This window comes from Cryptococcus neoformans, assembly GCF_000091045.1.
Source record: "Cryptococcus neoformans var. neoformans JEC21 chromosome 10 sequence".
In the NCBI taxonomy this organism is placed as follows: domain Eukaryota; kingdom Fungi; phylum Basidiomycota; class Tremellomycetes; order Tremellales; family Cryptococcaceae; genus Cryptococcus; species Cryptococcus deneoformans.
In genome coordinates this window covers 636,427-659,280 of record NC_006679.1, presented here as the reverse complement: position 1 = coordinate 659,280, position 22,854 = coordinate 636,427, and the positions used below count along the sequence as shown (strand labels likewise).

Here is a 22,854-nt window from a genome sequence, read left to right as displayed (position 1 = left end):
CTTGACGTAAGCCTTGCGGACAACGTCCCTTCGAGCCCTCTTGGCGAGTTGGATCTGGAATCGGTCGAAGTCGGTGGCGTTCTGTGAAAAGCCTAATCAGTCGCCTGTTGCGCCAGATCCTACCCAACACTCACCTTCCTGACCTGCCTGGCAGCCAACTTCTTAGCCCATCCGCTCTGCTCCCACTTCTCCGAAACACCAGCCTTCTCAATAGCCTTCTTGAGGGGACCGGCACCGACACCTCGGGGAAGAGACGCAATGGTGTAAGGAGTGAGGATAAGGTTTCGGTAGGGGAAAGCTTGACGGGAAACGGAGGTGGTGGGGCCGTCAATGAGAGCCTGAAGGAAATGTCAGTCGTGTCACACTTTCGGGGAGAGCATCTAGCGTACCCTGTTGTGGTCGATGATCTCAACGATCACGGCGAGCTTGCCAGCAGAAGGGCCCTCGTTAACGAGGACAACTCGGCCAACCTCGACAAAACGCTTGAAGGTAGATTGCTATAACAGAGTCAGCCTCTGCTTCTGTCGCCAGGCCAGTCATCTTCCCAACGCCCAAATCCTCCTCCTCGGTCCTCCAGTTTCCTCCTAAAGCTCTCTCAGCTTGTATTTTCCTCCTGCTATTTTTCTTTGCACCATTGTTTGTCGAATTCCCCTCTTTCATTTTTCGCTTCCCTCCTCATATCGCAAGCATTATCGGCAGTCAACTCACCACCATCTCGTCCGAGTCCTAAGGTGAGAGAAATAGGGGTAAGAGAAGTATAACTTGAAGGTTAAGGAGAGCTTTCATTCAGGTAAACCTCGCCATTCGGGAAACCGCGAGCGACTCACGAAACGCAACTTCGGCGTTTCGTATAATGCCGACGCGCGACAAAGGGAGGATAAGAATAAATTGCTGTCGGGTTTTGAATGCCTGCCCTTAACGCCGATAAGAACGAATACATTTCATTCAGAGTCCATTGCGGGGTATTTGCTCCGTGCTGAGTCATTGCTGCTCACAACAAAACAGAACAGCGACCATCATGTCTATTTTCGTTTCAAGCGCTGTTGCTGCTTCTCACAGCAATTTCCTCCTTGAATCCAATGTCCCGCTTTTATTGAATAGCATCGTGGCTCCCCTTTATTCTCGTCGGCGAGATGCTACCATAGGAGACGTTATTCGTTAGAAGATAGTAGTTATCGAATGATTGACAAACTCTGCAATGATTTACTGTAACAACAGTACCACAAGTGATGCTTTGCATGTCGTCAACGCTAGCTAAGGAATAAGAATCGTTCAAAGGAGGAACTGCAGTACTATGGTATTCGGCAAGCAAACATTTCAAAGGAAGATAAGAATGCTTCTTCTTCCCTCTTTCTTGGCATCTTCTTTCATGCAATTAAAATGGTAGTTCAAGGATAGTGAGTTGTTTACTACTTGCTCCAGCGTCATGTCTTCTCTTTCTGTGTCGTTGTCTCCCTCCTTGGCACAACGGCGACAGGGATTGTTGGATGGTTGGTTTTGTTTTTAATATTGAATGACTGATGGACAACATGTATAAGCATAATGACAGTAGAGGGACAGCGTCAAGATGCATGATGCATATCGCCCGGCAGTAGCGATCGACATGACGACAGCAGTGGTGGATGAAAGGAGGTGAACTGCTGCTGCTGTCCCCTTTTTTGCAATTGCGAGTAAACCGAGTAATTAATAAACACCTCAGCTTCTTTGTCCACCACCAGCAGCTTCCTCATCGCGTGCCTTCTGGGTTATGTTCAGTGGCTAGGCTTGCGTCAAAGAAGGCCTTTCTGTTAAAGAGGCGCTAATTGTGCGGCGATATCACAAACAATACATTGTGGCACACGTCAGACCGGGGCTAGGGGCCAAATAATTACCGAAAACGGAAATGAGACCAACTGGACCCTTTTTTTCAATTCCAAAAAGCGGAGGGGGGTATTCCCAAAGCCCCCGTTCCGAATTCCAAATTGTCTTATTCATCTCCACATCCATCTCTCCACCTCGTTATCGACAACGCGCTTCTGTTATCGGCCCATCCTTTGGCAGTCACCCGCGCATCTCTGCCCCCACCACCACTACCTCCACAAAAGAGCATTGCTCGACAAAACGTTTCGCAAGAAACACCATCAAACCCTCGAATCTCCCACCCGGTCGCACGCCGAATCACATCCCGCGCTTGCTCAGTCCCATCAAAATCCGTGGACACTCACGCCCCTCCCGACCTTCTTTGTCATAGCGCAATCGCATCTCTCTTGCAGGCCCGCTATAAAATACGCTCGTTTGTATAACAAGCAACAAGTCCTCGTCTCCTTTGCAACAAAGCTTCCCACAGGCTACACACACGTGTCTTCGTCAACATCCCTTCATTGTCAGTCCTTTGACCAGTTTCTACCCTCGTCTTCACTCGCGACATAGTCACCAACAGCCATGTTCCCCGACCTTCCCGAGCACCTTCAGGCTCTCAATACCATTCCGGGTGACACCCCCCCGTCGTCCGGTATGAACCCAGAGCAAGAAGAAGCCTTTTGGGGGTTCCTCCACGCCGATGAGCTGTTCCGAAACTTTGGCAGCGTGCCATCTCCGCAGGATGAAGAGAAGAAGCAGCAACAAGCTGCCCAGAACCAGATGTCTGCTCCTGCTGCGCCCGCCCCTACCCCTGCCACCGTAGCTACACCAGTTTCATCCGCCAGCAAAGATGACAAGCATTCTGGGCCCACCCTCGAGTCTTTCCTTGCTGCCTACATGGGCCATTCCTCTACCACTGCCCAACAACAGACCGCTGCTCAAACAATAAGCAACTATCTCATGCCTCTTCCTGCTCCTTACACCAACCCTGCTTCCAATGCGCACCACCAGAGCACCATTTTGCCTGCAACATCTGTGACCACCCAGGATGGCGTGTCAAGTGCGAGCACTGTCAGTGCTCACGAAGACTCTCCTACCGATGACAAGCCGTCAGGCGCGAAAAAATTGAAGCAAATGGGCGCAAACCCTAACGACCTCGAAGAGGAGTACGTTATTCTTCTCTGTCTTTTTATTATTCGGTCAACTAATATTGATATTTTAACAGCAAGCGACGAAGAAACACTGAAGCATCTGCTCGTTTCCGAGCCAAGAAGAAGGAGCGCGAGCAAGCCCTTGAGCGACGAGCCAGTACGTCACAATTTCCTTTCAGATGTGTTAGTTATTAAATGGGAAATCTTGCAGAGGAACTTGAAGCCCAGGTCGCCTCTCTTGCCGCCGAAAACAGCTCTCTCCAAAACGAGAACCGATTACTTAAAGCCATCGTTCTGAACGGATCAAACCCTAGTGCAGCTGCTCTTGCTGGTGTCATCGGCGCCGGTCACGACACACAAGGACAGGATGCCCTTCAGGCTGCTTTGGCCGCTTTAGGGAAGAGGAAGCGGGATGAGTAGGGTGAAAAATGTCGTGGCTTGTATCAGTAGATCACGATAGATTGTAAAGGGGTTGTTTATAGCAAGCTAATTGTTTTCGAGTAGATGAGTTACCTTCATTTTTGCCTTTACTTTATCTACTTTGGTTTAAGCTTTCCATCGAATTTCGAATTACAAAAAACAGGTCTTTGTCTTCCTTCAGTCGGTTAAAGCCATACGTCTGAATTCTTGGTTTTTTATACGAATGTTTTGTACGTACAGGAAGAAAAGAAAAAGGGCCGGATGCAGAGATACATTGGCACATATCTCTTTTAGCGAATAACAGGATACAAATGTATCAGAAGGAAGTGCTTTTGCGACCGGCGAATAATCATACAAACACTCTCCTACATACATAATAATAGCGGATGACTGCTGTATTTGGGCAGGTCCTATCGAGGAGACTCGGGAGAAAGGAGCGTATCTCGTATTATGTGCGAGTCGACGAAGCCAATGAAAGTCGGTCATGCTCAGACAAGATGCACAACGTGCAGACTTCATTCAATGTGCTCTGTTAAGCTGTGAAAACAGAAGCAGTAACGGTGAACCCGACAGCATGATTTACATCATTACAATGACACATGTTAATCCTTGCTTACTGAAGAAGCGGACGCTGTGGTAGTGAATAGTCAGGAAAGTAGGCCGTGCGTTGAAACAGTAATAGATGGACAAACCAAGCAGCAGCTGCACATAAGGTATGCTTGGTGTTATACAAATGCATTTAATGCTCTTCATGAAACCCAACAACAATGATGTGCCTCAGCCTATCTCTTGCCCCTAACCACAATCTTCTTCATCTTCGGAGCCTTGGGCTCTCCAGCACTCTCGCCACCACCAATTTTCTTCTTTTCTTTCTCTTCAGCCTTCTCTCGCTTGATCGCCGCAATGATAACTCCCATTGGAATGAGAGGTGAGTTGAACGGCAACCGATCGTCAGGATTAGGGACAGGTGCAGGTGGGAGTGGAGGTCGAGTAGGAAGTTTGACGATTGGTCGAGGGGCTTTTGGAGGCAGTTTAGCCTTGGTTTTGCTCTTCTTTGATGGCTTGCTTGCTGAGACGGAGGAGAAAGGCTGCGGACGTCGGGAGGCAGTAGCAGCAGGATCAAACACAATGGAAGGATTTCGCTGACGGATTTGGTCTGAAATATGTTTGTACAGCTGGGTACGGTTCTTGATGATGGGATTGATAAACCGGCCGTCTTTTACAAATTGCACTTTGACTCGGCCAGGATTCTCCCAATCCGCGGGATGACACCTCTCGGGCTACTTTTGGAATTAGCCTCTCCTACACGCTGCAAGAGCTGACATGACTTACTTCAAGGACACTAGGAAGGCCCAGAGATTTGCAAGCTTCGGCGATCTGAGTTGCTATCGGCCACCAGACAGCCGATGTCCTGGGAACGCGTCGACCAGAGTTGATTGAGACTTTGGCGTCAAAGTACAGCGGATACACGACGTTCCAGCTGGCTCCCATGAGCTCTTGCATTGACACACAATCAGGTACAGCATAACTCACCCCTTGTAGATACTGGGATCGGCTCCAATGTTCACGTTCCCAAACTTTCCTTTCAATTTCTCCAGTCTCTCTTCTTCTGCGGCCTGCAGCTTCATCATATCACCCATAAGTCCTCCCATCGGCGTATTAGGGTTGATTGTCGGTCCTCCGCCCACTACATTTTGGTCTCCATCTCTGACCGCAAGTTTCCCCTTGTCACTCGCACTAAAGCTTGGAGCTGAAGGCGCTGGCGCCTTGGAATTCTCTCCGAATATCCCACGTCCCTGCTCTGCGAGCTTGCTGAAATCCATGTCCCCTTCATCGTCGGAAGTGATCTCTTCGAGGAGCGCTCCGCGGGTACCTGTGTTCGGGAGAGTGGGTCTAGAAGAAGAGGGCAAGGGGAGGTCGGTGTCGTCGTCAAAATAGTCTTCTACGGTGGGCATTGTGGTGTGCGGATCTATGTTGGTGCAGCGAAGGGATATAGGTTGGTGAGAGGTGCGCGGGTGGACGTGTAAATGCCGATAGGTCATAGGCGGGAAATGTCGGGGATAAGTGGGGTGGCGCGTCGTCGGGCCCGGTGGAGGGCCCCACCTGTGATTTCACCATTACCCTCCATCTCGACCTGCCTTCTGCCTATACGCAGTCCTCGTAACGTTTTCCTGCAACTCTCTCCCACTAGTTGACTGGACTGCCTCTTCCTTCCTGCTTTCGCCGCCCAGCTGACTCAATTGTCTTGGTTACTGCGTCTTCGCCACCGCCTGCTTCTACCACCAAACAGTCAACTTCCGCCATGGCTTCCCCAGCCACTCAGACCGCGAATGCCATTGCGGCCATCAACAACCGCTCAAACCTTGTCATCCCGGAGATAGACTTTACCCAGCACCAGCTTGAGAACGGTGAAATCGTTAGCACCACTGAGAGGGTCATCAAAGATGTGAGTATGGTGAGACGATAAAGCGGTGAAGGAGGCGGTGGCGTGTGCGGCGGTGGAAGTTAATCATTCAAAATCGTGGGCGGGAATCGCTATACTGTCCGCGAGAGCACTAGCGAAATCAGCTAGGCTCAAATAACAGTCTATGGTCTATATAATAACTATCCTGAAGCCGTGCGCGCTGACGACATACTCCTTGATTATAGGTTCAAGCCCCAGCGATGTATGTACCGACCGACGACCAATTCTGGTCCACGACGGATAAAACCAAGCCCGATATTGCATTTTTAAAGAACCACTTCTATCGGGAAGGAAGGTTGACTGAGGAGCAAGCTTTGTATATCCTTGAAAAGTTGGTCCATGGCACACTTTCAGCCGGTCCTGGCGATTGCCGATCGCGATGATGGGCAGAAACTGACATGCGGCACAGGGGTGGAGAGCTCTTGAGATCAGAACCAAACTTGCTGGAAGTTGACGCGCCTATCACTGGTAAGTTATGATTAGACTCGTGCATATCGCTGATGGGGTATAGTGTGCGGTGATATTCACGGTCAATATGTGCGTACCATGCTCAATTTTCTAGTGGTTAGTTGCTAAACCTGGGGTAGTACGATTTGATGAAGCTCTTCGAGGTCGGCGGAAACCCGGCAGACACTCGTTATCTCTTCTTGGGAGACTACGTTGATCGAGGATACTTTTCTATTGAGGTATGTCTTATCTGATGTTATTGAAACTTAGGTTAACATGCTTTTTGTAGTGTGTGCTTTATTTGTGGTCGCTCAAGATGTGGTATCCCGATACTCTTTTCCTGCTGAGAGGTAATCACGAGTGCCGACACTTGACCGACTATTTCACCTTCAAGCTAGAGTGCAAGTCTGAACTCCCTGCACTAAACGATTATAATTAACGACATCTTAGGCAAGCACAAGTACTCCGAGACTGTTTACAATGCCTGCATGGAGAGTTTCTGCAACTTGCCGCTGGCGGCAGTTATGAACAAGCAATTCCTGTGCATCCATGGTGGTTTGTCGCCAGAGCTTCATACCCTCGATGATCTGCGATCTGTACGTTTCCCATTTCAATCGAAGAGTGCACGACTCATAAAAATGTCAGATCAATCGGTTCCGAGAGCCTCCCACTCAAGGTCTTATGTGCGATATCCTTTGGGCTGATCCGTTAGAAGACTTTGGCTCAGAAAAGACCAACGAAAACTTTTTGCACAATCATGTCCGAGGTTGCAGTTACTTCTTCACTTATAATGCTGCATGTCAGTTCTTGGAGAGGAACAACCTGCTTTCTGTTATTCGAGCTCACGAGGCTCAAGATGCTGGGTGAGTGTTCAGCGTCTTGAAGTGACTGTTTGAGGGAACAAGCTGAGAAGCGAAGCAAGTTATCGAATGTATCGGAAAACTAAGACCACTGGCTTCCCCTCCGTCATGACCATCTTTTCAGCACCTAACTACCTTGACGTTTACTCTAATAAGGCCGCTGTGTTGAAGTACGAATCAAACGTCATGAAGTGAGTTTCATTATATACATAAGAAGTACTGTCATTTATGGGTTTTTAGCATCCGACAATTCAATTGTACGCCCCATCCTTATTGGCTGCCTAACTTTATGGATGTGTTCACCTGGAGTTTGCCTTTCGTTGGCGAGAAGAGTGAGATATTATGCGTAAGGGTGCGACCCGAGCTGACAATCAGTAGTTACGGACATGCTTATTGCAATCCTCAACTGTTGCACCAAGGAGGAGCTTGAGGAAGAGGAGGAAGAGTTTCCTCTTCATGCTCCTGAGCCTACCGATGCCGAATCTGCAGCGGAAAGACGACAAATCATTAAGAACAAGATTCTTGCTGTTGGTCGCATGTCTCGAGTATTCTCTCTGCTGCGTGAAGAGTCTGAAAGGGTGTCTGAACTTAAGAGTATTTCTGGCTCAAACGCTTTACCCGCTGGCATGCTTGCCAGTGGCGCTGAAGGTATTAAAGAAGCGATCCAGGGCTTTGAGGATGCGAGAAAAAGCGATATCGAGAATGAGAGGCTTCCTCCTGACATCATCGACGTCAGTGTTTTGTATTTTCTGTCATTAAGCATTGCTAATGTGTCAATAGCCCGATGAGGACAAGCCTGCGTCACCTTCTGCCTCTCCCATCATGCCCGCCACCCCTGAAGAGATCCCCAGCGAAATCCCCTACGACTCTCCAATCACCGGTACTCCTCGAACTCCTATCTCCGGCGCTATTGCTTTCGGCTCTCCCGGCTCTCCTGGCACCCCCACCAGCCCTTCCATTGGAGGTCCGCCACTCACTGCTTGGCGACCCGGCCATGGCCGTCGTACATCGTTGGGCACTACCAAGACTAGCCCGAGTACGCGAAGGAGGAGTTTGGAGAATACGATGCACTTGATCCGAGATGTGGTGGGTGGTAAGGATGCCCAAGGTGATGGGCAGTTGGAGAGGCTCGCAGAGGTTATTTCGAGTCCGACGAAGGGCGGTCAAGGCGAGAGAGAGTAGGCGCTGGTTTCGAACGATGGAGTTGTTTGAACGACTTGTTAACGACCTTGGACCCTTTCCTAAATTCTGCAACACACGAACAATTGTCAATCAACATGCATTATAACCACACTGTGTAGCCCCAACAATCCTTCTCTTCTTCGCACTTTGTCCATGTTCTATGAATCTATCCTTCTACGCACATCCTTGAGATGAAAAGACTCTAGAAAGAAGATCGGGAATTTGGTTTGTTCCTCGCTTTGTATGATAAGATACTGTGGATGCATTTTGATATCAAATTGCAAGTCTTCGAACAAGGTCATAACGTCACATTCCATTGATTGCTGACTCCAGTTGATTTACAACGAACATTCATTTTTTCTTTCTCTCAATCAACTCAGACTCGTGCTTTGGCCGAAAGGCGGGTTCTTAACCTAGCGAAGAATACGATCAACAACCAAGCATAGCTCTCAAATTGGTCCTTCGAGACAAATAGGATGCCTAGCCAACTTCTTTCAGCCAAGCCATTCGCGCATCATATATCATAAGCTTACCTTGGCATAACACGGCCTTCAAAATCTGTGCACCCAAACCTTGGTACAACCCTTTAAAGCCCTTCTCGGTATAGACAGCTTTAAGAAGTGGGATAGCCGAGCGGTAATGTTGAGAAGGCGAATGGGTGTGCTTATGCCTATGAGTCTGCTCTAATTCGGTGGAAGGTTCGCTTTCAATTGAAGAGGGCTGCTCGACAATGACGGTAGAGCCTTCGGTAGGAGAGGCTGAAGCGATGGACGCATACGTAGGTGCCTCTCCCTTCTTGATTTCTTCAGAAAGTGGTGGAGGCGATACGACAACCTTTGCCTGGAGTCTTACCTTGGCCTAGCAGTTTGTCAGCCAAGACCAGTCAGCCCCAAACAAATGGAAATAAGAGACGTACAAAGATGTAAGGATAAGTTACAACGGTAGCCAAGGTCTTACTGCCAACTCCAATCCAGAAAGACTCCCAGACATCAAGTTTTTTGGCACCCTTTGCAGCGAGCCTCCATGACTTAAGTCTCTCAAACACACCATAAGTAATGGCGGGGTTTACAGTGAGTACCAGGCCGGGTTTCAGCCCTGTCCAGAGGCCAGTCCATCCAGACTCGGCGATGATTTCTCGAGCAGTCTCAGTTAAAGAAGGACTCTTGTCATTCCATTCGGTTTCCTTTTCTCCGGGAAGGATCTTGGGCCTTGCCGGCGGATCCCACAGCTGTTGTCGGGTAGCAATAACAGAGACTGGAATAGTAAAAATCTGGGCAAGTGCGCCAGCAAGAGCACCTAACAAGAGCTCCGTACTTGTCGACAATGAAGCGCGCTTAGAGGAAGCGGTGAGACGCGCTAGGTATGTCTTCCTTAGAAAGGTATGGAAGAAAAAATAGGTAAATTCTGACATGAGGAGGTTAGCATGTTTAGATCATACAGTTAATCATCGAGAACCTACGCTGAGAGAAAGTTCCTATCATAGTTGCTCCATAGCCATGGAAGACACCGGATATCCCTTCCATATGCACGATCCTTATAAGCATTGTCAACATACCCCACCTTTGCAGTTTCTTTCCGAGCAGCTTCTTCAACTTTATAACCTGTTCCCTCTTCTGCCGTCGACGCGCTTTGCCTTCGACATGTCGTTTTTGTTCTTCTTCAGTCTTCTCCGCGAAGACCTCACCAGATTCGCTGTCGGATTCAATATCCTCTAGAGGGTCGTCGATAGCTTGAAGACGTGTTTTGGCAACATCGATAGGATATACAAGCCTTTGAGCGACGTCAGCGATCAAGTTTTCAGCCATGAAGGGAAAAATACTACGAGTTGGCAAAGACTGAACCGAGAGCACCCGCGAGCGCTGAGCCAAACGGGGTGAGAGTAGGATGGTGTGCAGGTGCCATTATGTCAACGCTATGGAAGACGATGCCGATAGTTTGGAGAAATGTTGCATATATGACCTTAATGATTCGTGGATAGTGTCACCCAGCAAAAAGGGAAAGGGTTGTCACCAGTCGCCAGCCGGCAATTGGATGGCTGTAGCTAACCGGAAGTGCACACGTCACGATATTTGCAAGTAGGATGAGCCACGACCAACTGCTGGTGGCGATCGATGAGGTAGGCATACATTTATTTTATAAGAGCGGATAGATGCAGAACCATCAGCAAACCTGTAAAGCTACGGCCAGGTACGATTATGCCTTGCTTTACTTATTCATATAAGATCAAGCCCCATATCAAAAACAGCTAGGAAATGTATATTCATCATTGATTTAATGTCCCAATTCGTTGTTCGGTCTATTATAAAACGTAAAGCCAGCAACTATACACTGTGGCACACCGGCCAGTTTCACCTGGTTTAAGCCGTCGCCCTTTTGGACCTCCTCCTGACGGCACCACCCTTCACGTAGAAGACAAAGGGGATGGGGGCGATGACCACAGAGAATAAGGCAAGGAAGAGCATACCGTACTGGAACTTGAGATTGTGCTGTGGATTGTTCGATATGAGTCACAGATCATATTTACAGGTTTAAGACACTTACGAGAAGCTGGGTAATCCAGAGAGGAACGGAAGCACCAATGAGAGAACGCTTAAGAATTAGGTCAGCTGATGTTCAATGAAATTCACAATGGGATACCTACAGTCATGTTCTTGGCACTGATGGCAGAAGCAGCGTAGTTGGAATAACTGTCGACGATGTACGTGTTACCGGAGATGTAGATAATGACCATCTACCACATATTAGCTTCAGATACATGGTATGTATGCAAGAACTCCAATACTTACAGAGAAACCGAAAATGATACCACCCACGCAAGGCCCCACCCAAATGATGCCAGGATACGAAGTGAAAGCGAGGATGAACATGGAGACAGGAAGGGTACTGCGCGAAAGATGATCAGAATGCGCGTCTGCGGTTGTTTGCCGACTTACAGTGCACCAAGCATCATGGGATAAAGACGACCCTCTGGGACAACACCATGCTTCTCGCAATGCTTCTTGTACAGCCTTTCTTGGATAGGCATACATAGGTTGGCAATTGCGATACCAATCTGGATATGGGTCAGCAATTAACTCATTACCCACAGATAATGAACATACGATGATAGACACGAAAGAGACACCAGTCATACCCATACTCCAGCCTCGGATCTCCTCAAACGCGATAGGGAAGGCAAAGAAGGTAGAATAGAGCAAAGCATAGATGAAGGAGAGATAAACGGTCTGCCGCGATTGTTAGTTAGCCAGTCATCGAAAGTAAAAGGGCCAAGCTCACGAAGAAGATGATGATAACTTCCTGGAACATAAATACGAGAGGCCTAGTCAAAGCGACCTTGATAGTTTCCTTGAAGGGGGGCCTATGGAGGTCGTGCTCAGAGACGTAAACGGTGGTGTTATTCTCCTTGTTGAGCCGGGCAGCCTTCTTGCGGAGAAGGACAGGGGCAAGAGTCTCGGGAGTGAAGATGCAAAGGATGACACAAGCACCGCAAAGAATGAAGAGGACCCAGTAAATCCATCGCCACTGGCCGGTTTTTTCGGCGATCCATCTATAGTTCGTCAGCATTGGACTTCAAATTTTGAAATTATTCGCTGTCTCACCCGCCAAACAAAGGTCCAAGACAAGGCCCCATACTATACATGATTTATCAGCTTTAACTCCTCTGAACGAACAGAAAGACTCACAAAAGTGTAGAACTAAAGACAGCCATGGGGAAACCTCGTTCCTCGACGGCCCAAACGTCGGAAATGGTACCGCCGACGTTGGTGAATGGGGCAGAGGAAGCAAGACCGGCAATCATACGACCAGCCAACATGGTAGCAATGTTCTTGGCGAGACAGCTGGGCAAGGTGAAGAGAAAGTAGAAGAGCATGCTGACGGCGTAAATGGGTCGACGCCCGACAACTTCGCTTAAAGGTGCAAAGATAAGGGGACCAATACCGAAACCAGCGACGAAGAGGGAGATGGAGATGTAAATGACCTCGTCAGAAACATGAAGAGTCTCAGCGGTGCCGGGAAGGTCACCCGTAGGCATAGCACTACCGAGGGCAACAGCAAGACAGAGAATGGAGGCGGTAGTGGTGGCCCACCTGTAGAATCAATCAGCAAGATGTGGCGGTTGACAGCACGATACGACGGCTGTCGAGGCTTAAGCGCCGAGGTTGTAGTGCATCACGAAATGCAGCAGTGTGGAAGAGAATTACTTACCACTTTCGTCTTTTGGACCACTGCTTTGGTCCCTCCCCCTCGTCAAAATGAACAATAATCCGTTCGTCCGTGCCTTTTTCAACGTCCTTCTCGTTGACCTTTTCGGAAGATTGCTGTCCATGAAGGGTTGAGTCGTCAGAACCGCTAGTGACTTGCTTGCCAGCGTTGGAAATGGCGTTAGGCTCTTCGATTTCTTCTTCATGCAAGATCTCTTCTTGCTGGTTGCTGAAGATGGGCGGGTTGGCGAACTCGGCTTCTACTGGTTCCAGCATTTTGAGGAGGGGGCTCTTTGTATCTGCGTGTCAAGTAAACAAGGTAAATCCAACCAAAAAGCGAAATAGCGGTTCTAGCAACCGGGAGGCCAGGAAAGAGGCAGGAATTTGGAGCGAATAGGGAGTGCATTTGGCAAATGATCAGCTGTACTCTTATATGCCATGAGTATGGAACGGTGGCTGGCAAAACTTGTTGGAAGGAAGCGGGCCAAGTGGGGTTGAATGAGAGCTGACCATTTTCGATTTGGATAATATAAGCAGTTTTGGTCCAGATTCGTAGGAGGATTCGCGAGCAACGCCAGCAGCAGTGGCTCTTTACGGCCGTCGGCCGCGCCAATCTACGGGATAGCGGATTGGACCCAACGGCCGTAAGCAGGGGGATCTGTGCAATGCCGAAGCCTAATGAATGAATTAGCTTCCTTTTGCGTGCCTAATCATAGCAGGTCGCAGTTAAAACCAAGTTATGCGCGCAAAGGCTCATTAGGTGGCGAAGCCCGATGCGAAGCAAATTAAAAAGCGCGGGCGGGAAGGGCGATTCTTGACGAAAGAGGTTGGAAGGTATGGGCGATAGAGGGGTGATAGTGAACAGGTGGAAATAGTGAGGCGCAGTAGGTCTCGGCAGGATAAATATAAAAAGGTGGACTAAGTTGTGGATGAAGAGGACTGGATAATAGCGGTAGGGCGGTCTGTTGCGCTGCTGATAGTCGAAGTTCTTCTTTGGTTATTGAATGAGGAAGGAGCTGTTGAGTTGAAATGACATAAGAAGAGCCAAGGCAAGCAAGCTTGTACCATAATATAGGTTCTTTATCTTCAAAAAATGGATGTGAAAGGGAAGGGCACGAATCGCATTTAAGATCCTCAGTCATTTTATAGGTCGCACGAATGTCGCTGAAAATTATACTTGCTGTTCGCAATGAACGGGGACAGTCATGAATGATTATGTAGCTGTTGAGCTGAGCGGCTGAATATTTGGATAACATGTTGGGTAAACATTTCTTACCATACCTTTTGCAGTTTTTACGGAACATTCAATGACTAATCTGATTGCTGCGGTAATAATAACGTCATTACTTTAATCAACATTTCTTTGGCTTTGGTTTTGGTAAAGGCTCGAGAAAGTTAAGAGCGAAGCAGTTTGCTTATCTATTCATAACAAACAATCACTTATCGATCTTGTGGTTGTTTTGCATACACACGCCCAAAGGAGAATAATGCTTTTCTTCGTAGGGCTTATTTCGGTTACTGGCAGTTAATAAGTAGTCTCCTCCCCATCGTGCACTCAACTCTTATTATGCTCCTATTTTGCTTTACTTTAGCCTAATTTCGCATGCGTTGTTACTGATCAAATAACGAAATAGACAGCCCTTGTCTCCGGCATTATTGTTGTTGACAGTTGTTTGGAGACAGCAAAAGGCATGGCAGAAGGGGCGCCGTCATCTTCTTCCGCTATACATAGATAAAAGAAGACGACGTCAGCTCTTCATAAATAGCCGTCAAGGAGGGCGCCTTGTTCCCTTTTTTGGATCTTCCTTATGTTTGCTGGTCTGAACGGAAAATCGTCCATGAATGACGACGGATGTTTGGATTAGGAGCTCAGTTATTTAATAAACGCACCGCAAGCTCGGCAGCAGCAATGCAGTTTTCCACATCTCACCAAGCATTATTGGACTAATCATGAATGTGAAAATGGACAGAGAGCGAGGGGCTTCCTGTTGAGAGACAGGTAGGTACGCCCATTTTGTCCATGTTGCATGCGGGTTATGGATCCGGCATGAGACAAAGACAGTCGACAGGACATTGCACAGCGATTCGAAAGCTATTTTTTGCGGGCGTATTGTTTTGTGATTCGATGGGATGAGTGATGGGTGCAATTCGATCGCTAAAAAACAAGGCATCTAACAATGGTCCATGTATTTGGGGCATCGGGTTATGCACTGAGCTCCTGATGGGCGCTGGAGGGCGGGACAAAGAAGAAGACAGAAGAAGGCACAACAAACATCCCAAAGGAGGAGCCTCGCATATCCTCCTTCTCCCCCTCCACCGATTGGCTTCTGATAAGGCACGCGACTTGCACGTGGCAGCTCGCGCCATTCGCTAGGTTCGGGCATGTGCACTGACCGCGTCACTTGAAGGGGAAGCAGTCGGCTGCTGTGTTCAAAAGGCAAAAGGGTCGGCGGTCCTGTTCCCTATATAGTCAGCTCCACCGCAGCGCCCTCCCCTCGCTTCTTCCTTCCTTCCTGTACAGTACACGTCAACCCCGCCATGCCCTCCCCCCCTACAGACGTCAACGCAGCTCTTGACATTGCCGGCCACCCAGACAGGTCCACTCGCTCACAGCCACGGCTCAGGCGACTCGCATCGAAACCTCTCAAACTGGCAGCTTCCACCTTCAAGCCCCGCTCTTCACGAGCGCCCTCTCCTTTCCTACCCGATGATCCCTCTTCTACCACCATAAGTACGGCAGCTTCTTCTGCTTCAGGAGGGTGGAAAAAGGGGACTCGGCACCAGCACATATCTCATCAGACAGCGGCCGGGCTCACTCCTGCACAAGTCGCTTCAGCTGCTCGAGGTCCCCGCAAGCCATTAGAAGGAGAGGAACCTGCGGCTTGGCTTAGAGTCAGGGTAGTTAAAGCTGAAGGTCTGGTAGCCAAGGATAGGAGTGGGACAAGTGATCCGTGAATAATTTCGTCAGGAGGGAGAGCCCTATGCTGACGGGAAATGCTTGTTTCGATACAGCTTTTTGAGCCTACTCATGCCCCCTTGTACCCGATACAGCACTCCTGTCGTCAAAAAGACCTTGGACCCTGTTTTCCCAGCCGATACATGTACCTTTGATTTTCCCATTTACCTGAGCTTGGCTGGGGTAGTAGGTGGCAGAGGTTTGGAGGGTGTGCTTTGGGATAAGGTGAACACCTTCTTAAGAATGATTTTGGAATGAACTAAAATGATTATAGGACCTGATGAGGAAAGAGTATATGGGCGAAATAGCGATTCCAGTAGACAAATGGTTCCCCGACGGTCATGCCCATCTCTGGCACGACAATTTACCTGTGAATGCTCCATCTATCTCAATATATTCCGCCCACTTATCGCATACGTAGCTCCTTACTCAACGCATCCTGTCTACCAGACGAAAGCACAAGGTCTCAGGCACCACCACCTTCCAAATCGGGTTCGTGCCTCCAAAGAACACTACCAGCACTGAGGAATCTTTGCGCACCATAAGGCTGGTTTATGCTGCTTTGATGGATCATGGTAGCTTGAGCAGGGGATCTATTGGAGTGCTCGGGGTGCCAGCCGTAAGTATACGTCTATGCCAGCAAGAGTATTAGCTTACTTTTAACAGCACAAGGGCATCGGTACGGTCAAGATGCGCACTCAGCCTGTCGAGCCTTCCCGGCTTGCCAAACTCCAAGGTGCAGCTTCCGCCGTCGCGGGTTCTTTGACGGGAGGTCACAAAATGGTCAACTTGCAGGGCTCTGAAGTCCACCCGGAGGACGAAGATGATGAACCAGATGATGAAGAGGAACTTCTGTCAGACGATGGTATCTCCTCAAGTTCTTCCAATGATGAATTTGAAGACGCCTTAGAGGAAGAAGAAGTCATGATCCTGACCGACTCGCCCTCTACCAATGAGCCTGCTGACATACCTCTGGGCCAGCAAGTACCCGGTCTATCCATTACACCTAGTGATGCACCTGTAGATGACAAGACGCCAAAGACCGCAGGCTACCTCGGCCCTCAAGGCAGACGTAAAGCACATTCTCGCCAAGCCTCATTGCCAATAGGCCAGCTTGAAGCCCAACCCATGGTCAAGTCCAGTTCTGCCGATTCAGCCGTTTCCAGCGCCGGCACGTCTACAACAGGTCTCGTCACGCCTGGCGGTAAAGCGAGGCGACCCTTGTTCAGGCGCGGTAAGTCTAGGGCTGATAGTGGGACGGAGCAAAAGCCTGTTGAGAAGAAGAAGTCCAGAGGGTTCGAGTTCGATGCCAAGCAAGGTAAGGAGGTGCTGGGCATCGTTATTCTGGAGATCAAAGGAGCGACCGATCTCCCCAAGCTGAAAAATGGTGGGTCTATCTAAGCTCTTGAGGCGAAAAACTGACAAGAGGTAGCTTTGCGAGTGTCCTTCGACATGGACCCTTTTGTCGTCATCTCATTTGGCAAGAAGGTCTTCCGAACTCGAGTGATCAGACACTCCCTAAACCCTATTTGGGACGAAAAACTTCTCTTTCACGTTCGCCGACATGAGGCAGGATATCTTGCTCAATTTGCAGTTCTTGATTGGGACAAGGTGTCCGGTAATGATATGATCGGGTCCTGTGTATTACCTGTGAGCGAGCTGATTGCGGATGCGCCCAAGCCTGATCCCCAAACTGGCTTATACGATAAAGAAGTTGATGGAAAGCATGAGATGAAAGAATTCACTGTAAATCCATTGATTCCTGTTTTTAAAAAGCGCTAACACACTGTAGCTGTCAATCTCTACAGACAAGGATAGGGCTTGGGAAGCCAAGCACTCTCCCAAACTTACTGTTCGAGCAAAATACGAGCCCTACGACGCCCTTCGCCAACGTTTCTGGCGTCAATACATAACTCAATACGATGCAGATGATACTGGCGCTCTCTCTTACACCGAACTCACCGCCATGCTCGATTCCCTCGGCTCTACTCTTACTCGTCACACATTGGAAGGTTATTTTTCTATATGCGGTAAAGAGGCGGACAAGGATGAATTGACAATGGAGGAAGTTATCAAGTGTTTGGAAGGGGAGGTGGCGAAGAGTCGGTTTGAAAAGGCCAAGGTTGGCTCAGATGATTCAACGACGGACGCAAGCACTCCCTCTGTAGCTCCGCAACCTGCTCAGGATGGCTTGGGTTTCGTTGGTCCACAAGGAAACATTTCGTCTCCCGTGGATCCTGATGAGCTTGCAGAGTCAATTCGACAGAGCAAGCCTAGAAACCAAAAGGGTGCGGACGGTGATGAGAGTGCAGGTAATCAGACCGTGGTAGGTGGGCCTGGGAGTGTCGTCAGCTCAATCAAGATGCCCCCCGGCGTTCCGTCTGTCAAGGTAGAGCGAACAACCTCATTTGACGGTGGGACTGTCCCAGCCCCAGGTCAACCCGGTGCTGACGGCAATTTCACTCCCCAATCATCATCTGATGCCGACCTTGACGAGACCGATTCTACCCCGTTTGACGATCGCGAACGTGTCATCAATATCAAGACGTGCCCTCTTTGCCATCGTCCTCGCCTTGGCAAAAAATCGGAACAGGATATTGTCACACACCTCGCGATCTGCGCATCCGCTGATTGGAGTCGTGTGGATAGAATTGTAACTGCGAACTACGTGACGAGTAGTCAAGCTCAGCGCAAGTTCTTGAGCAAGATTATGAACAAAATGGCTATTGGAAGCTATGCGTTGGGTGCGAATAGCGCGAATACTATCGTACAGGATCGAATAACTGGGCAGTTGCAGGAAGAGAAGATGGCTGTGAGTTCATTTTTTGTCTGGCAGCGAGCAAGGCTGATCCCTTTTAGGTGTATGTGCGGATGGGCATCAGAGTTTTGTACAAAGGTGCCAAGGGTAGTATGAACGGCGCCAGAGCTCGAAAGCTCTTGAAGTCTCTATCTATCAAACAGGGTCTCAAATATGACTCTCCTTCTTCTGCAGTCGATATTCCCGGCTTCATTGCTTTCCACAATCTCGATATTAATGAAATCCTTGACCCACTCGACTCTTTCAAGACGTTCAACGAGTTCTTCTACCGCAAACTCAAACCAGATGCGAGACCTATTGAAGAACCCGGGAACGATGATAGGCTCGTATCATGTGCGGATTGTAGGCTAATGGCCTTCGAAACGGTGAACGAGGCCACTCAGCTCTGGATCAAGGGGAGGGAGTTTACGATCGGAAGGTTGTTGGGACCAAATTACAAGGACGTAATAGATAGGTATGAGGGCGGAGCTTTGGCCATCTTCCGGTAAGTCTTATTAACGGTCATAAAGATGACAGCTAATAAGAAACAGACTTGCTCCTCAGGATTATCACCGTTTCCACTCTCCGGTCAAGGGCAAGATTGGTAAGATGACGATGATTGATGGGGAATACTACACCGTTAATCCTCAAGCCATCCGATCGCCTCTTGATGTTTATGGCGAAAATGTGAGGAAGGTCGTACCTATTCATAGTGAGAATTTTGGTTTAGTCATGACGGTTTGGGTTGGTGCGATGAGTAGGTCCTAGTTTCTATGTTCTTTAAGAAAATTGTTGACAGTTGATTAGTGGTGGGAAGCATCTTGACGTCTGTGAATGAAGGACAAGAAGTCGAAAGAGGCGATGAGTTGGGATATTTTGCATTTGGTACGTCATTTCCTACAGCTCGCACTATTTGCTAACATAAAACAATCAGGTGGTTCAACCATCGTGTGCATTTTCGAGAAAGATGCCTTGCAATGGGACGACGACCTCCTTCAAAACGGGCGTGCCAGTATTGAGACTCTTGTCCGCATGGGCATGGGTCTAGGTCGTAGCGTACAAAAGCCTTAACAGCCTGACCCCACGCAGATACGCCTCTCCATAGGGAACGAACGTGTACATGTCCTGGGAAACGTTTTGAAGAACATTTTGTATATTAGACAACATAAAGCAAGGGAGGAATATACCAACAACTGTCTTTGGTTATCATATGAAATGCCATCAAAGAATTAAGCTTTTACATAATTGCCATGCTCTGGAAGAAAAAGGAAAGCAGCTTATGGTGAATTGCGAGCATTGGAGCTCCAAGACAAATCGTATTGATCCGAGAGCTGCTTCATCAGAAATGATCAAAAAGAAACAATCCACGGCGATATTCGAAATCGCGACCTCTTGATTCAGACCCTAAGCACACCTGCTAAAGCAAAATATGCCAACGTAATCGTAGTCAAGCGCACTACCACTGTGCTACGCGGACTTACTCCTTTTTTCGAAATCCTCTTTTATATATCGATGTAATGCTTAGAAAATCAACAACCTCCACATTTCATCCTTACGAAGAATGAAGATTGTCATTTTGATGTTCTTCGTATAAATTCTGATTGCTTTGATTTTGTACCAGGCGCAAGCAGCAAACATCATGGGAGGCAATGCGTTCGACACCGCAGCACGTCGACTCTCCCAGGAGGACCACGATGCGCTCACGACTCTCATGATTACCCGCCTTTCGCCATTCTTCAAGGGCATCGCCGTACCCCGTTATGTTGCAGCCAAAAAGAGTCATGGCGATATTGACATTTTGTGCGGTTACGAAAGCGAAATACTTGTTGGAGAAGAAGAATTCGATCCAGAAATTGATGGGGAAAATGCTAAGGTCAAACCTCTGAAAAATTCAAAAGCTGTTACTGGAGAATGGGTCGACGAAATAAGGCAGTTTATTGCCAAGTTGATGGAAGTGATGGAGGCTAAAGCTTGGAGAAGGCGTGGGAGTGATATCAACTTCAGAATCCCTTGTACTATCTTAGATAATCAGGTAGCTGAGGAGCACGAAGTAAGTCTCCAGTGAAGCAATACCCGCCCATGTTGACAAACGGGTAGTTTTACCAAGTTGATCTTGTGTTAATACCCCCCGAAAAACTCGCATTTGTCACTTTTATGACGTCTTACTCTTCAACCAGTATCCTCCTAGGTCGTATCCTCCGTTATTACTCCCATTCCCTAACTATTCACCTCACCCATTTCATCTTCCGCCATACTGCGTATTTCGGGATTCAGCCCATTGACATCACGCTCACCGATGACCCCGAAGTCTTTTGCAGCTGGTTTGGGACAGATTACCAAAAATGGCTTATCCAAGGCAAGAGTTGGAAGTTTGACTGGCAGTTCTGGCAATGGTTGACAGACGTGCCCGATGAGAGTCCGGCTGGGACTGCGTTCAGACGCCTCGCCAGGAAGATTCAGCGAGATGGCGATAAGGCAGTGAAGAGGGCCAAGGGAAAGAGAGATACTTTTGCCGACAAATTTTACGTATGGTTTATGACCAGATCAAAATGGGCGCCTACTGAGGAAGATGAAAATACCTCCACACCTGACGAGGAGAAAGAACATAGCGAACATCCACCCAAACCCACGCCAGCGGAACTTTCAATGATTAACATTGACAAGCCGTTCCCAATGGATAAGGGTGCTGAAGAAGTTCTTGATTTTTGGGGCAAAAGAGCTGAGTATGATGCGCTCTTTGAGCAAAGAAAATTCATGGCAACGCCCATTGCAGAAAGTCAGAGGCTAAAGATGGAGAAGAAGATGAGGACGAAGGCTTTGTTAGACGCCCAAGAAGAGATGATTAAAAAGAACTTTGGAGAGTTATCCATCAAGTAGTCGCGAGCATTATTACGCATGTCATGTAGCTTAACGCAAAAACATATTACGAGTAACAAAACAAGATACATCCCAAGACAAATGTTGCGTATACCTATACAATGTGTTCCCTCGGATCACCATGCTTATCTCACTTGCTCTGTCCGAATCCGAACTTAACCCCTCCCTTTCCCATCCCTTTATCCTGAACAGCTGCAACTTCTCTCTGATCTGCGTTATCCAAGACTTTCGCCGATCCAAAAGTCAATGATATCCGCCTGTTTGGAGAACTTGAAGCGAGCTGATTATGAGCCGACTCAGCCGAACTTGTGGGTGTCTTGGTAGGCTGTCCTGAAGGGGGATGGCCTTGCCTTGACTCGGCAGAACTTGATGGCTCATTTGGGTTCCCTTGAAATGAACCTGTGAAAGTTCTTCTGAAAGATCTGCTTGAGTCTTTTTCAGCGATATCCGGGCCAGAGCTCTCAGGAACGAGTACGTAACTAGGATGGGAGGGTGATATTTGGGTTGGTGCCACCTGGGCCAAAGGGAATGGCGATTGGGCCCTTGATAGAGGTGACATGAAGAGGCTGACGGCCCCTGGAGGAGAAGGTGTGTCCCGCAACCGTGGATCACTTGAAGCACCAGTCATCAAAGCAGAGTTTTGCGAGTCGTTGGTCCCTTGAGAATTCTTGTGTTGGAAATGAAGCTGAGCAATTTGGGCATCATGATCCGCTGCAGGCACTAAAAACTCATCCTCATGAGATTGATTGGCATTGTCATGATTGTCGACCTCTGGCGATGAGCGGGGTGGGAGGATGACATGCGTCGGCATGGACATAGGCAGGTCGGTATCAAATGGCGGGGGAACAGGGAGTGAGAGGGTGTGCGAAGTCATAGTGGTGTCTCCAGTGCCTTGCGTAGGGTTCAAATCAATCGGTAAATGATCTTCATCTAATTGTTAGTTTATCACTTGTTTTTGTGCGTGTTAACTTACGACGTAAGCTAAACTCATTTTCCACTATTTCCCAATGCCCGTCGCTCCTCTGCCTCCTTTTCCTACCTGAGAGATCCTGTGCTTTTTCATAGGCAATATGCTCTACCGCGAAATGGGTCTCCCACTCTATGTATGTAACAAAAGTCTGCCCACAGAAGTCCCATCTAACAAAGTTAGGACATGATAAGGAACGTCGAGAGGAAGGACGTACCGACAAAAGATCACAGGGGGAGAGTTGTGGGGGTCTGCCGCCTGAACTTCCATTTCCAGGCTTCGCTCGACCGTCGATCCTAATGCTTTGGCTATGCCCTGCGAGATATCCCGGATAGAAGTCGGAGATATGTACATGAACGAGAGTTAGAGTATCGCCTGACGCGACCAGTAAGTAGCGTATACTACGGGCTACGGAAGAATTGGATCTGTTGTTGTGCTCAATGAATATAGTGAGGTCATCACTTTTGGAGTGGTGACACTCTAGATAAGATAGTCCATCTTGTACAACCTTTGGTAGTGTGAATTATATTGTACATGCATGGGTCAGAAACGAAAGGCTGTTAAACTGTATACATGCATGAGTTTGAATTGAAAAGAAAAAACTCAGGAGACGAATCCACAATTAAGGGGCATGATGGTGATCTGATGCCGGGTTAATGCCGTCATACTCCTCTTGACTTGTCCATCGCGCA

General features: G+C 48.4%; 9 protein-coding genes and 1 non-coding gene across 10 annotated transcripts in view; 4 read left to right on the top strand and 6 right to left on the bottom strand.

The window, feature by feature from the left end:
• Positions 1–775, bottom strand: part of CNJ02260 (ribosomal protein, putative) — a 909-nt gene extending 134 nt beyond the window's left edge. Inside the window, exons 1-4 of the mRNA XM_567521.2 lie at positions 709–775; positions 390–497; positions 135–338; positions 1–81 (exon numbers count right to left, since the gene is read on the bottom strand). The exon at positions 1–81 is cut by the window's left edge and continues 134 nt beyond it. Of these exons, the coding sequence (XP_567521.1) occupies positions 1–81; positions 135–338; positions 390–497; positions 709–714 (399 nt within the window). The 5' untranslated portion in view covers positions 715–775. The remainder of the gene's footprint in view (positions 82–134; positions 339–389; positions 498–708) is intronic.
• A 1,179-nt stretch (positions 776–1,954) lies between these two features.
• On the top strand, positions 1,955–3,718 carry CNJ02250 (regulatory protein cys-3, putative). The gene is made up of 3 exons (XM_567520.2): positions 1,955–3,005; positions 3,065–3,147; positions 3,202–3,718. Exons 1-3 carry the CDS (start codon positions 2,422–2,424, stop codon positions 3,408–3,410), a joined length of 876 nt encoding a protein of 291 aa, XP_567520.1. The 5' UTR covers positions 1,955–2,421; the 3' UTR covers positions 3,411–3,718.
• CNJ02240 (signal recognition particle protein, putative) lies at positions 3,402–5,425 on the bottom strand. The gene is made up of 4 exons (XM_024657976.1): positions 4,944–5,425; positions 4,743–4,890; positions 4,103–4,690; positions 3,402–4,041 (listed from the first exon to the last, which is right to left on the bottom strand). The coding sequence occupies exons 1-3, from the start codon at positions 5,363–5,365 to the stop codon at positions 4,193–4,195; spliced, it is 1,068 nt and encodes a 355-aa protein (XP_024513673.1). The 5' UTR covers positions 5,366–5,425; the 3' UTR covers positions 3,402–4,041; positions 4,103–4,192.
• A 112-nt stretch (positions 5,426–5,537) lies between these two features.
• CNJ02230 (calcineurin A catalytic subunit, putative) lies at positions 5,538–8,647 on the top strand. Its single transcript, XM_024657975.1, has 12 exons — positions 5,538–5,856; positions 6,060–6,205; positions 6,284–6,342; positions 6,386–6,411; positions 6,462–6,560; positions 6,611–6,722; positions 6,772–6,917; positions 6,967–7,184; positions 7,244–7,372; positions 7,422–7,513; positions 7,560–7,912; positions 7,962–8,647. The coding sequence occupies exons 1-12, from the start codon at positions 5,713–5,715 to the stop codon at positions 8,361–8,363; spliced, it is 1,926 nt and encodes a 641-aa protein (XP_024513672.1). The 5' UTR covers positions 5,538–5,712; the 3' UTR covers positions 8,364–8,647.
• On the bottom strand, positions 8,268–10,319 carry CNJ02220 (adenine nucleotide transporter, putative). Its single transcript, XM_567517.2, has 5 exons — positions 10,186–10,319; positions 9,823–10,133; positions 9,280–9,767; positions 8,897–9,221; positions 8,268–8,843 (listed from the first exon to the last, which is right to left on the bottom strand). The coding sequence occupies exons 1-5, from the start codon at positions 10,263–10,265 to the stop codon at positions 8,740–8,742; spliced, it is 1,308 nt and encodes a 435-aa protein (XP_567517.1). The 5' UTR covers positions 10,266–10,319; the 3' UTR covers positions 8,268–8,739.
• A 265-nt stretch (positions 10,320–10,584) lies between these two features.
• Positions 10,585–12,953, bottom strand: CNJ02210 (spermine transporter, putative). The gene is made up of 10 exons (XM_567516.1): positions 12,570–12,953; positions 12,047–12,451; positions 11,963–11,995; positions 11,640–11,910; positions 11,465–11,587; positions 11,297–11,415; positions 11,150–11,246; positions 11,005–11,094; positions 10,905–10,952; positions 10,585–10,849 (listed from the first exon to the last, which is right to left on the bottom strand). Exons 1-10 carry the CDS (start codon positions 12,839–12,841, stop codon positions 10,721–10,723), a joined length of 1,587 nt encoding a protein of 528 aa, XP_567516.1. The 5' UTR covers positions 12,842–12,953; the 3' UTR covers positions 10,585–10,720.
• A 2,061-nt stretch (positions 12,954–15,014) lies between these two features.
• Positions 15,015–19,538, top strand: CNJ02200 (phosphatidylserine decarboxylase, putative). The gene is made up of 11 exons (XM_567388.1): positions 15,015–15,516; positions 15,578–15,746; positions 15,796–15,891; positions 15,943–16,140; positions 16,188–16,908; positions 16,954–17,267; positions 17,314–18,333; positions 18,381–18,823; positions 18,870–19,075; positions 19,126–19,203; positions 19,253–19,538. The coding sequence occupies exons 1-11, from the start codon at positions 15,104–15,106 to the stop codon at positions 19,387–19,389; spliced, it is 3,795 nt and encodes a 1,264-aa protein (XP_567388.1). The 5' UTR covers positions 15,015–15,103; the 3' UTR covers positions 19,390–19,538.
• A 141-nt stretch (positions 19,539–19,679) lies between these two features.
• On the bottom strand, positions 19,680–19,795 carry CNJ02190. The gene has a single exon. It is a non-coding gene; the product is annotated as a tRNA-Arg (tRNA).
• Positions 19,796–19,912: 117 nt separating this feature from the next.
• Positions 19,913–21,309, top strand: CNJ02180 (hypothetical protein). The gene is made up of 2 exons (XM_567387.2): positions 19,913–20,368; positions 20,416–21,309. The coding sequence occupies exons 1-2, from the start codon at positions 19,958–19,960 to the stop codon at positions 21,193–21,195; spliced, it is 1,191 nt and encodes a 396-aa protein (XP_567387.1). The 5' UTR covers positions 19,913–19,957; the 3' UTR covers positions 21,196–21,309.
• On the bottom strand, positions 21,243–22,547 carry CNJ02170 (conserved hypothetical protein). The gene is made up of 3 exons (XM_024657974.1): positions 22,380–22,547; positions 22,169–22,332; positions 21,243–22,119 (listed from the first exon to the last, which is right to left on the bottom strand). Exons 1-3 carry the CDS (start codon positions 22,514–22,516, stop codon positions 21,326–21,328), a joined length of 1,095 nt encoding a protein of 364 aa, XP_024513645.1. The 5' UTR covers positions 22,517–22,547; the 3' UTR covers positions 21,243–21,325.
• Between the last annotated feature and the right edge of the window lie 307 nt (positions 22,548–22,854).

Excerpts from the sequence above, each read along its gene's own strand:
- CNJ02230 (XM_024657975.1), top strand. The coding sequence starts at position 5,713 with ATGGCTTCCCCAGCCACTCAGACCGCGAATGCCATTGCGGCCATCAAC. Across the intron at positions 6,412-6,461 it reads GTGATATTCACGGTCAATAT|TACGATTTGATGAAGCTCTT; the intron begins GTGCGTACCATG and ends AACCTGGGGTAG. Across the intron at positions 7,913-7,961 it reads TTCCTCCTGACATCATCGAC|CCCGATGAGGACAAGCCTGC; the intron begins GTCAGTGTTTTG and ends ATGTGTCAATAG.
- CNJ02210 (XM_567516.1), bottom strand. The coding sequence starts at position 12,841 with ATGCTGGAACCAGTAGAAGCCGAGTTCGCCAACCCGCCCATCTTCAGC. Across the intron at positions 11,996-12,046 it reads GTCTTTAGTTCTACACTTTT|TATGGGGCCTTGTCTTGGAC; the intron begins GTGAGTCTTTCT and ends AATCATGTATAG. Across the intron at positions 11,247-11,296 it reads CCCATGATGCTTGGTGCACT|TACCCTTCCTGTCTCCATGT; the intron begins GTAAGTCGGCAA and ends TCTTTCGCGCAG.
- CNJ02170 (XM_024657974.1), bottom strand. The coding sequence starts at position 22,516 with ATGTACATATCTCCGACTTCTATCCGGGATATCTCGCAGGGCATAGCC. Across the intron at positions 22,333-22,379 it reads CCCCCTGTGATCTTTTGTCG|ATGGGACTTCTGTGGGCAGA; the intron begins GTACGTCCTTCC and ends TAACTTTGTTAG. Across the intron at positions 22,120-22,168 it reads AAATGAGTTTAGCTTACGTC|ATCATTTACCGATTGATTTG; the intron begins GTAAGTTAACAC and ends AATTAGATGAAG.
- CNJ02220 (XM_567517.2), bottom strand. The coding sequence starts at position 10,265 with ATGGCACCTGCACACCATCCTACTCTCACCCCGTTTGGCTCAGCGCTC. Across the intron at positions 9,222-9,279 it reads TAACTTATCCTTACATCTTT|GCCAAGGTAAGACTCCAGGC; the intron begins GTACGTCTCTTA and ends ACAAACTGCTAG. Across the intron at positions 8,844-8,896 it reads GAAGGCCGTGTTATGCCAAG|GCATCCTATTTGTCTCGAAG; the intron begins GTAAGCTTATGA and ends GAAGTTGGCTAG.
- CNJ02200 (XM_567388.1), top strand. The coding sequence starts at position 15,104 with ATGCCCTCCCCCCCTACAGACGTCAACGCAGCTCTTGACATTGCCGGC. Across the intron at positions 17,268-17,313 it reads ATGAGATGAAAGAATTCACT|CTGTCAATCTCTACAGACAA; the intron begins GTAAATCCATTG and ends AACACACTGTAG. Across the intron at positions 18,334-18,380 it reads TGCAGGAAGAGAAGATGGCT|GTGTATGTGCGGATGGGCAT; the intron begins GTGAGTTCATTT and ends GATCCCTTTTAG.
- CNJ02180 (XM_567387.2), top strand. The coding sequence starts at position 19,958 with ATGGGAGGCAATGCGTTCGACACCGCAGCACGTCGACTCTCCCAGGAG. Across the intron at positions 20,369-20,415 it reads AGGTAGCTGAGGAGCACGAA|TTTTACCAAGTTGATCTTGT; the intron begins GTAAGTCTCCAG and ends ACAAACGGGTAG.
- CNJ02240 (XM_024657976.1), bottom strand. The coding sequence starts at position 5,365 with ATGCCCACCGTAGAAGACTATTTTGACGACGACACCGACCTCCCCTTG. Across the intron at positions 4,891-4,943 it reads GATCCCAGTATCTACAAGGG|CTGGAACGTCGTGTATCCGC; the intron begins GTGAGTTATGCT and ends CATGGGAGCCAG. Across the intron at positions 4,691-4,742 it reads GCCTTCCTAGTGTCCTTGAA|CCCGAGAGGTGTCATCCCGC; the intron begins GTAAGTCATGTC and ends TTCCAAAAGTAG.
- CNJ02250 (XM_567520.2), top strand. The coding sequence starts at position 2,422 with ATGTTCCCCGACCTTCCCGAGCACCTTCAGGCTCTCAATACCATTCCG. Across the intron at positions 3,006-3,064 it reads CCTAACGACCTCGAAGAGGA|CAAGCGACGAAGAAACACTG; the intron begins GTACGTTATTCT and ends ATATTTTAACAG. Across the intron at positions 3,148-3,201 it reads AGCCCTTGAGCGACGAGCCA|AGGAACTTGAAGCCCAGGTC; the intron begins GTACGTCACAAT and ends GAAATCTTGCAG.